Raw genomic sequence first — 12,500 nt, forward strand, 5'->3', positions numbered from 1 at the left:
ATGTATATGTATATGCATATGTATATGTATATGTATATATATGTATATATATATATGTAAATATATATATATATATATATATATATATATATATATATATCTATATATATATATATATATATATATATATATATATATATATATATATACAATCAAGCCCGGGCGTACCGAAAATTCGATTCAGGGTCCCCCCCAGAATGCGTACCAGCCGTGTTTCCATAAGTATCATCGCAGATAGGATTCAAGTCCACATAGTTATGAGGTGAGTTCGAAACTCAGCGCTCCACAATGGCACACAGCGGAAACGTGACAGTTCTCTGTCTATTTTAACGTGGTGAAGGTATTCTTCACTAACATTACCGAATAGCTGGTTAATGATGCTCTGGTCGCATGGAATTATAAATTCTTCTGATGTCTTTATTTTTGTTTAAGCTAATGTGTGAATTTTACCAACTCCTTCACTTCCTCGGCCATGTTTTGCGAATAAATCTCCACAAAGTCAAAATCAACAGACAGTATACAGAACCACAATCCAACAACAACGTACCTTCTCTTGCTTTTCAATCTGCTCTTCACACATGTCCATGTTGTGAGGGTGAATTTCTTTGCAGGACAAGTGCCTTTGCTCATTCAAGACTTTCATGATGGGGTGGATGTCGTCGCCGAAGGCATAGCACTCTGAGTAATGTTCCACTTTACCTGACGAAGGAAATGGAGACCAATTAACTTCCGTTTTACCCAAAGAAGGAGAAGAAAGAGAACGAGAGCGAGAGCGAGAGAGAGAGAGAGAGAGAGAGAGAGAGAGAGAGAGAGAGAGAGAGAGAGAGAGAGAGAGAGAGAGAGAGAGAGAGAGAGAGAGAGAGAGAGAGAGAGAGAGAGAGAGAGAGAGAGAGAGAGAGAGAGAGAGAGAGAGAGAGAGAGAGAGAGAGAGAGAGAGAGAGAGAGAGAGAGAGAGAGAGAGAGAGATAAAGAAAGAAGGATAAATTTCAGTGATGCAATGATGGCGAATTATGCTGTCACGTGTAATCGATGTAGTATACTCGTGGGAATTTACTTATAATTATATGAATGTAAAAACATTCATCTAATTTTAAATTCACTTATACTGTATGTACAGTACATGTGTGTGCATGCATATATACATACACAGCCACACGCATACGTATACACAAACACAAATAAACACACACACACACACACACACACACACACACACACACACACACACACACACACACACACACACACACACACACACACACACACACACACACACACACACACACACACACACACACACACACACACACACACACACACACACACACACGATTGAAAGTGCACGAGGAAATGAATACGGTGGTGCTTCTATTGAACATTGGATCTATGGTAGAGAAGCGTTCGCGTTCTCTCCTGTAAGAAATAAAAGTGCAACATTTTGCAAGACAAAAATTAACAAAGCTTTTGTAGTGCAATGGGGCGTAACAGCACCGTACCTGAGTCAATTTCTGTAACCTTTTCACTGCTATCCATCGCTCTCATATTTCTTTCAGTTACCGCCAGGTGGCTTTACTCTCCAGCGAAAGGATTAAACCTATCTTGATTAACCCTTTCACTGTGATTCATGGCTTATATATTCGTTCTGGCCATCTCCAGACGATTTTCTTTAACTAAAGATAGACTCTTTCGCAGTAAAACTTTTATAAGGAAATAAGAAAATATTGTTATACAGAAACTGTTATTTTGCAGTCCAAATCACGTTATGTCATTTGGCATGAAAAGCTCAACTTTTAAGTTTAATGTAATTTCGTTAACCGAGATACGTATGTTTACAGTTAGACGGCAAAAATATGAATGACCGATCTCAAATTGCAAAAAGCACAGTAGAAATTTTCGCGACAGATTGAGTGAACAGTATTTGGGAGACAAAAAGAACGGACCATATCAATTGAATAAGTCTGAAAGGTAGAGACACTCAGAAAAAAGTTGTTTCTTTGTTCAGGGCTATTTCCAATATAGACTAGTGTAACGTATCCCTGAGCATAAAAATGCTCGACAAATCACTTTCTGTCCACTGGATGTGAAAGGAGATTCACTTTTATCCAGCGACTAATTTTCATAATAAGTGATTCCTTTGACGTATTAAACCATGAAGAACTCGGTTGTATAACAGGGAAATTTATAATTGCCATGTGACAACAAGCACGATGCATCTACTCGTCTTCCATTGGATTGATTCGTTTTCCAAACATACACACGCGCGCACGCACACACACACACACACACACACACACACACACACACACACACACACACACACACACACACACACACACACACACACACACAACACACGCACGCACGCACACACACACACACACACACACGCACACACACACACACACACACACACACACACACACACACACACACACACACACACACACACACACAAACACACACACACACACACACACACACACACACACACACACACACACACACACACACACACACACACACACACACACACACACACACACACACACACACACACACACATACACATACACACACACTCTCTCTACGCTCCGCCAGGCGGCTTCAAACTACTCCTGATCTCCTAGATTCGATGGTACTTAGTAAGCTAATTTGGAATCATCGTTGTAATTGGATGTTTACTCTCTAGTAAAGCGGAGTGCATTTGTGTATTGTCGTAGCATGTAGAACTATTGGGTTTATTACACGTCTGCACGCACGATACCATAAGCCCTGCTCACACTAGAGGTTTCAAACGCGGCGGTTCAATCACAGTGCAAGTCAATGGAGGCGTTCACACACAATTGTGCAGTTTTTTCTTGACTATACGGTACCGCCGTAGTTTCCTCTCGATCCAAAAGTTAAACCAATACGAATGTAAGATACATTGTTGAGATATTCTTACGGAAGACTAGGATATTATAACCGAAGTCGTCTCTACTCAAACGAAGTAGCAGAAACAAGCAGCATGCCAGTCTAGTGTGCCATCATCTTAAGAGAAGTACACAATGAACATGTGAGTACTTTCAAGCGACCGGTACTTACAGACTCGATTGGGTCAAGTAGTTATTAAAAAGACAAAATTAGCTTCGAAACCCATTGCTGTAACAGTTGAGCTATTGCATAGAAAGTATGAAAAACGCTTACGTGCACCCATGGTGCCAAAATGAAATAAACATTCTAGTATATGAAAACATTGTTTGTTCTTAGTGATGCATAGAGGAGTCATTCATGTGATATTAGCAACTGTAGAATACTCACACATACAATGATCAACTGTAGAATCTCCACCCTTACTTTATTCATTGTAGAATTAGCCCCCACCCCCTCCACACACACACACACTGGTCAACTTTACAATCTCCACTCCAATTAACATAGGTTAGGTTAGGTTAAGTCAGATTAGGTTAGGTTAGGTTAGGCTTCTTAGGTTAGATTAGGTTTCATTATGTTATGTTATATCATGTTATGTTATGTTATGTTATGTTATGTTATGTTATGTTATGTTATGTTATGTTATGTTATGTTATGTATCACAACTATAGAATGACCACACCATCAACACTTAATTGTACAATCTCCACCTCAAGGAATTGTAGAGGTGACGAAAGAAGAAATAGGTGAGAACGTTGTTCAGTTAACCCGATATAAAGTGTTTAAAATATTCACAAAATATGAATGAAAACGAGTGAAATTAAATTTGGTGAAGAACAGTTTGTGGTAAACATTTGTTGATTCAAGAAATAATGACAAGCAATAAATTGGAAAGGTGAGAGTAAGATTTTCTTATTGTTATTTTCTATTATTTATTATTATTATACTTTTTTTTTTACCTTGAGAGAAAGTTCCTTCGCTAGGAAAAGGGTACCACGTATATAAACAAGACATTCAGGTAACAGGAAGAACAAAAAGAAAAATATCATCCCTTCGGGAAGGAGTGATCAAAATGATCACAGACTTGAGGTGTCATAGGAATGAAGAACAAGTTGGATGCACCCTCCCCCCCAAAAAAAAAGAAGAAGAAGAAAAAAAAAAAGTTGCCATCGGGAAAAGGTTATGTATGAAGAATTACTTGCAGTCGACTTACCCGCTAAGCGATAGTGGAAGCAGCATGTTATCGGTAGGTCGTTTTACGGTGACAAATTCTACACTTGAGAAATGACGTAAAGAATAGTGGTTGATAAAAATGGCAATGCAAAAATTAGACATGGATTACCCGGATATTTGAAGGAAAGAAATGAAAATTAAGACGAAGTATAGTGGAAAGGTGGCAAGAAGCTCTAGACAGTTTTTCGTAATTGCACAATTGTCGTCTAGCTGTTTCTTCAAATAGCTGGAGAGACGGATGAATTCAAAAGCGATTGACATTGTATACAAGTGGATGGTTGCGTAAATTCGCAAGATTTAACAAACGTATTTAAATTCTCCAAGTGTGGGTACATACGTAAACACACACACACACACACACACACACACACACACACACACACACACACACACACACACACACACACACACACACACACACACACACACACACACACACACACACACACACACACACACACACACACACACACACACACACACACACACACACACACACACAGACGTCGGTCGAAGTGACAACGAAGTTTGGAACTCCAGGAAAACTTCAAGTTTCATCGATCTCAACAACGAGGGAGTATCTTTGTTGTATTAATAAGGAAGGGGAAAGCTCGTGGTGTAGTGGGAAGGTGAAGAAAAAGGAGAGAGGGATTACTGAGGAAAATGGAAGGAAATGAGGAAGGGGACGAATGGGCCCCGGATGTTAGAAGGGGTGTAAACAAGAGGGGTGCAGAACACACAGACGAGGAAGAACAAGGAAGCAGAAGTGTCAAAAGCAGAAATATAGATAATAGTCGATCAATGGAAAGAGAAGATAACTGCTTTTATGGATTTAAGGAGGGAGGAGGTGACAACCTTCCCCGACTAGTAAATCTAGAGAAGAAACTAAAAATAATGAACGAAGCATGGGAGGTTAGGTTTAACCAATTAACATTGGATACCCAAAGAATTGATAAACTGGAAAAACTAAAGAAGGAGAATCAAAACCTAACTAAAGAAATAGAAGAATTAAAAAGACAGTTAAGAGAAGTAAAGAGTGAGAATGAGGAATTAAAGAGGAATAATAAAGAGTAGGAAGAGTTCATAGCAAAATAGGTAAGTGGTTGGAAAAAAGTTCAAGAGAACAATAAAATTGAATTTAGAGATATAGTGGAACAGCAGATGAAAGAACAAACTAAGGACACAGTTATTAAAGTGATGAGGGAGAATGAGAATATAGTAAGAGACTTAGTGGATATAAAGAAATGTATAATTATATTAGGGACGGAAGAGAAGTATAATCCAAATAGGATTACAAGAATAAAGGAGGAAAAGGAAAAAGTAAATAAGATATTAGAAGTAGTTCAAGAAGATGAGCCAGAAAGAGGGAAATAAATAGAAGAAATATATAGGCTAGGGAATAAAAATACAGATAAGACTAGACCAATTAAGGTTAAATTCAAGTCACAAGCGACAACAGAGAATATCTTAGCAAAAACAAGGGAACTAGTAGACAGTGATCAATATAAACAGGTATGGATAAGAAGAGAAATGAATAAAGAGGAAAGAGAGGATGAGAAAACAAAAAGACTAGAAGCTAAGAAAAAAAACGAGAAAAGAACAGAGTCAGAAAAAGAGAAATTCTATTGGAGAGTAGTGAATATGAAAATGAGGAAATGGTTCATAGCAGAGAAAAATGGAAAGGAAACAGAAAACACGATGGAAGTAGCAGAAAATGGAGTGTCTAACACAAATATAGATGGCTTAATAACAGGCTTGAACGAACTGAATGATTACCTGAGAAAAAAAAAGAAAAAAAAAAGACACAATGGGAATTGTAGAGACAAAAATGAAAGGTCCACTACCACCCAACAGTGTAGGACATGATGCATATAATTATTGGATTAGGAACAGAGAGGTAAAACAAGGGGGTGGAGTTATGTTCCTGACTAAAAAGGATATAAATGTGAGGAATGTCACATATGGAAAGAATAGAGTAGACATGATTGTGATAGAAGTGGAGGACAAGGACGGGTTGAGCAGAAAGATTGTAGTAAATTATGTGCCTCCTAAAACGGCCTCGTGGGAAGAGAGAGAACACAAGAATATGTTAGAAGACACAAGGATAACACTAAATAAGATAATGGAAGATGGAGGAAGAATAGTTATAATGGGTGACTTTAATCGTAAAGAAATCTGCTGGGAAGAGATGACAGTGAAGGGTGGAGACGACCTATGGGGAAATGGACTATTTGATATGATTATAGAACATACAATGACGCAATGGACACAAGAGAATACTAGGTATAGAAATGAGGAAGAACCATTGAGTCTGGACCTGATAATCACATCAGAACACGAAATAGTGGACAAGATTGAATATAAGACACCAATAAGTAAAAGTGACTACATATTGGTTGAACTGGAACTAAATGAGGAAAAATACATGAAAAAATGAACAATATAGTAAAGGAAGATTGATGTATGATTTTTTTTTTTATAAAATAAGATAATTCTTTCAAAAAGCAGACTGGGAAAGAATACACAAGGAGGAAACAACAGTAGAAGAGAAATGGAATATTTTGACAAAAAATTATAAAGAAGGAGTGGAAAAGTATGTTCCAAGAGAAAAACAAGAAAAAGATGTAGGGAGTTAAAAGACAAAAGGGATAAAGCTTGGATAAAATGAAAAAAAGACAAAAGACCTGAAAAATGGAAAATATATACTAGTTATAGAAATGAATATGTACAAGTGTGCAGAGAAGAAAAGAGAAAATACGAAAAAGATGTCATAAAAAATGTAAAGATCAACCAAAACTATTTTACAGATTTGTAAACAACAAACTAAAAAATAAACAAGAATTAGAGAAACTACGACAAGGAGGAGTTGAATACACAGAGGAAATAGAAATGGCAGAAATTATGAACAAGCATTTTAAATCGGTGTTTACGAGGGAGAACATACAACCTAGAGATATCGAGTGGGAGGAGCAAGTCCCCACTATGAAAGAGATAGAATTATCAAGGAATGAAATAATGAAACACTTGAGTAATATCGATATCAGAAAATCGCATGGACCAGATGAAATGGCAAACTGGATTTTGAGAGAATACAGGAATGAACTAATAGACAAAATACATAGTTTAATAAACAGTTCATTGAAAGAAGGAAAAGTTTCAGAAGATTGGAAAAGAGCAAATATAGTACCAATATATAAAGGGGAAAACAATGAAGACCCTACTAACTATAGACCGGTCTCTCTTACAAGTACGATAGCTAAAATTTGTGAAAGAATGATCAAAATTAGATGGGTAAGGCATTTGGAAAAACAACAACAACAACGTAATAAATCCAAGGCAATTTGGATTTAGACAAGGATGATCATGCGTCACAAACTTAATGTGTTTCTATTCAAGGCTAATAGATGTAATACAAGAAAGAGATGGATGGGCTGATTATGCATTTCTAGATCTGAAAAAAGCCTTTGATAAGGTGCCATATATGAAGTTGCTAAAGAAATTATAAACTACAGGAGGAATACAGGGCAAACTGCTGAAGTGGATGGAAGACTTCTTGCATGAAAGAAAAATGAGAGTGGTGATAAGAGACAAACACTCTAGTTGGGATAAAGTGATAAGTGGAGTTCCACAAGGAACAGTTCTGGCCCCAATAATGTTTGTTATATATATTAATGATATGGATAAAGGAATTGAAAGTTATATGAGCTTCTTTGCGGATGATGCAAAATTGTTGAAAAAAGTGAACACTGAAGAAGTGAGTCGCTACAGAGTGACCTCAATAAAGTATGGGAATGGAGTAGGAAGTGGGAGATGGAATTCAATATTAAGAAGTGTAGTATAATGGAATTTGGAAAAAGAAAAGAAAAAAAAAAGAATAGTGGGATCATATAAATTGGGAGAGGAAATAAAAAATAGAAAATGAGAAGGACCTGGGAGTCATTATTATGAATAATATGTCCCCTGAGAAACATGTAAACAAAATTTTTGGAAAAAATTATATTTCAATAACAATCAAAGTGGCATTTACATACCTGGAGGAAGAAATAGTGAAGAAAATACTAGTCACTTTGATAAGACCAAGATTTTGGAGTATGCAGCGACGACGTGGTCACCAAGTACAAAAAAAAAATATGTATAACAAAACTTGAAAGAATACAAAGAGCAATCACGAAATTGGCACCAACACTATCAGAACTATCATATGAAGAGAGACTAACAAAACTTGAGCTACAGACATTAGAACAAAGAAGAGAGAGAGGAGACTTGATAACTATTTATAGAATCATGAAAGGCATAGAAACTATTGATAGAGAGGATCTAATGAAATGGGATAGTAGAAATACAAGAGGACACGGAAAGAAAATCAAGAAAGTTATAGAAGAGACCTGAAAAAGAATAGCTTTCCTCACAGGGTAATAGACATTTGGAACAAGTTAGATGAGAAAGTGGTGTGTGCAAAAACAATACACGAATAAAACGAGATATGAAGACGGGACACCACGAGCATAGCTCCCTTTCCCGTAAAATACAACTAGATAAATACAACTAGGTAAACACACACACACACACACACACACACACACACACACACACACACACACACACACACACACACACACACACACACACACACACACACACACACACACACACACACACACACACACACACACACACACACTCACGATGACGCAGTGGTAGAGTTTCCGGCCGCCACTACGGCGGTCCGGGTTCGAATTCCGCCCAGGGCCGAAATAATTTCTGTATCACTGCGCTGTGAGTCGTTAGTCCAACTCTCGTGGGCGGAGAGTTGGGTGTGTGTGTGCGTGTAAGGTCACAGCATTACCCATAGATCGGTCATACATGAGGTCTGAGCTCTCTTCCGGGAGGGAAATAGCTGTCGATCACGAGTCCAACACGTTATCTAAGATCATGGAGAATCACACACACACAAAACACACACACACACACACACACACACACACACACACACACACACACACACACACACACACACACACACACACACACACACACACATACAAACACACACACACACACACACACACACACACACACACATACACACACACACACACACACACACACACACACACACACACACACACACACACACACATACACACACACACACACACACATACACACAGACACACACACACACACACACACACACACACACACACACACACACACACACACACACACACACACACACACACACACACACACACACACATGACTCGGTGGCGCGGTAGGTAGAGGCTCAGACTATCAGCACGGTGGTACCGGGGGTACTGGGTTTGAATCCTGCCCAGGGCTGAAATTATTTCAGTATCGCTGCGCTTCGAGTCGTTACTCCAACTCTCGTGGGCGGGGAGTTGGGTGTGAGTGTGCGTGTAAGGTCATAGCATTACCCATAGATCGGTCATACGAGCTCTGAGCTCTCTTCCGGGAGGGAAATAGCTGTCGATCACGAGTCCAACACGTGATCCAAAGACCAAGGTGAATACACACACACACACACACACACACACACACACACACACACACACACACACGCACACACACACACACACACACACACACACACACACACACACACACACACACACACACACACACACACACACACACACACACACTACTGGCGAGCTGTTATTCGATCATTCTGATTTTATTTTCATCGATGGGGACGAAACCTTGGCTTGAAGGTGAATATTCATGGAGGTTTTGTTTAAATGGATAAAAACAAATTCTGCCATTCTCAACCTTTTTTTTCATACTGATTCTATATAGAATAAATGTTTGTATAAAGTTGCTGTATGGCAAGTGAAGTTTCATGGATACTGATGTTGTATTATGGAATAGCCATATCTTGTAGATGTACTGTTATCCTTCTAGACAAAGTGGTAATTGTGAATAAAAGTGACTGCTGTCCCCAATGTTGTAGGAACTTTGTTATATAAGATTTGCTTCTTCTAGGTTTTTTACCTATGGTAGGTAGCTGTTTTTCTTTTTGAGGCTAGAGGCTCTTGTTTTGTAATATATGATGAGCTTGATCAAGGTTGGTTTCAAGATCGGTAAGGGTCACATTGTTTGCCACATATATTTTATAGCCTTTTTGTCCTCCTTGTATGTGGATGACCTATAATTCTTATAATAGATTAAGATATTACATGGGATTTCTCGTAGTGAGGATTTTTTTCCTGAAATTGTGCAAGTACCAGTAGTAGTTCCATTAACTTTATTCTTTAGATGACTATTATTAGCAAGGCGTTATGAGACTGCAGCTTATCATTAACACCAGTCCAATTAAAGAAGAAGGGGCTCACTTTGCCAAAAGAATAACACTCCTGCGGTATTTCTCTGGGCATTCACGAGCACCGCCATGGCAGAAGCCCAATTTTGTGACCTTCACATACACCTCAAACATAAAAGAGTAGGCATCCCAGTGAACTAGAGCATCTAAGAAAGGAATTCATTTTTGTTGGCAGCCATTTTATGAGTAAAGTCGAGGGAAGAATTAAAGTTGAGGGTGTCTACATTATGGAAAACGTTTTCATTTTCAGCGTTATAGATGGACGAAGTTCATGGTTTTGGAAAAACCCCTCTTCTACTGTGGTCATGTAAGAATTGACGACGAAAAAGCCCAAGGGAAATCCCATGGCAACACCATCTACTTGGACATACATGTTACTATCAGGTTCACAAAAAGGCACTTCTTTATACAGTACATGCACGGAGTAAGCGGAGTAGAATGTCTTCATTTATTATCAAGGAAACTTGTTCTGAATCTCAGTCGTAATCAATTTTCTCAAATAGTAGGTCAATGGTCTCATATACAGGAACATTGATAAAGAGGCTGACCACAGCAACGCAAGCGATAATACCTGATAGTTGTGTTGCTTTTAGAATACTGACAAACTCTTCCGTTTACTTCAGACTATAGAGTATGGAGGCTGGGGTAAGGGGAAGATGAGTTTGTTCAGCCATTTTACAGATTGGTAAGTGACAATGAGTACCTGGATGATAATAGGGCAAAGAAACAAAGCTTGTAATCACCATCAATGAGGGGGGCTTGGGAGTCCCGACAATGCTTTTGTTGTGTCTTATTTGGCGGCTTAGTCGGATTTTAAAGTAATTTGTTGGATTCCTAGTGATTTGTTTGAGTTTTTTGGTGTCAACCGTTTTCTTTTTTTCCTTTGCTCCATTCAGAGAGCAAGCTTACTGATTTATTTTTTACATCCATCACGAGTTCTTCCTACTTCAGAAATTCTTCTTTCAGGTAACAGCCGTTCGTTTGTTGTGATCATTTTATTTGTAGCTTAAGGTGAGATTTGCTCGGTGCAATTGATTATTAGCTTACCACAGCCAATGTCGGGTGACGTGCATCCTCCTACTAACTGGCATCATATTTGGGTCAATGCGATGGTAGGTTCGGTTAGAATTATCACCTTCGTACTTTGAGCTCGAACCAAAGCAACCCCATTCAAAAAACAAGGAACTATTGCTCCAGTCAATCGTTTGACGTTCAACATTAAGCTATGAACGATCAAAAATATACCTTCAACTACAGAAGGTAAATTTAGGAAGGAAGCTCTCTATAATACAAACTTTTTTGGACTATAAACAAGTGAAACTCCCTGTTTTGAGAAATGACTCCCTACCATAAACAAGAATTGAATCTTATATTTCCTCAACATTGGAGACCAGTCGCCTAAACTCACAGCTAGTATATATTTTTAAAAGGGTAACAATACAATATGGGATTATTCTACTTTACAACATCAGCATCTATAGTACCTCTACCAGACAGCAATTTTATACATAACTATCAATTCTGTGCACAGAACCTGATATAAAGAGGTTGAGGAATGCAGAACCAGGTTTTATTAATATAAACAAACCCTCCATTTATTTAACCGGGACCCATTAATGAGAAGAAATGACCAGTAATCAAATAGCAGCTTCTTCCAGTGGTGTCCCATCCCAGGAGATATATGGTGGGTATAAATCCTAAGACATATTCCAATCTTCAATGTAGTTCCTGTCTCTACACTTAGAAGTAACTCTTCAAAGATGACTTGCATTCGGATCGAAATACATCTCGAATAACAAAATCAATTTTGAAGGACTTATAGATACCCTGAATATCTGCCATCACATTCGTCAGATATATTGAGAGAACTTTATGCAAGTTAAACAATATTCTCACTGCTGTAGACTTCAATAGATTTTATATTCTGAATAGTCTTCTCCCATACATATATACACATACATGCATACATACATAAACGTACATAAGTACATACTTTCATAAATATACTTGT

At 38.1% G+C, this 12,500-nt stretch overlaps 1 protein-coding gene across 1 annotated transcript in view; it reads right to left on the minus strand.

Moving 5' to 3' along the window:
- The window catches only part of LOC143027208 (muscle-specific protein 300 kDa-like), a 182,827-nt gene that overhangs the window by 58,426 nt on the left and 111,901 nt on the right, over positions 1 to 12,500 (minus strand). Inside the window, exon 3 of the mRNA XM_076188387.1 lies at positions 548 to 699. Coding sequence (XP_076044502.1) covers positions 548 to 699 — 152 coding nt within the window. The remainder of the gene's footprint in view (positions 1 to 547; positions 700 to 12,500) is intronic.

Source organism: Oratosquilla oratoria, chromosome 7, assembly GCF_046742065.1.
Source record: "Oratosquilla oratoria isolate Oo_2021 chromosome 7, ASM4674206v1, whole genome shotgun sequence".
In the NCBI taxonomy this organism is placed as follows: Eukaryota; Metazoa; Arthropoda; class Malacostraca; order Stomatopoda; family Squillidae; genus Oratosquilla; species Oratosquilla oratoria.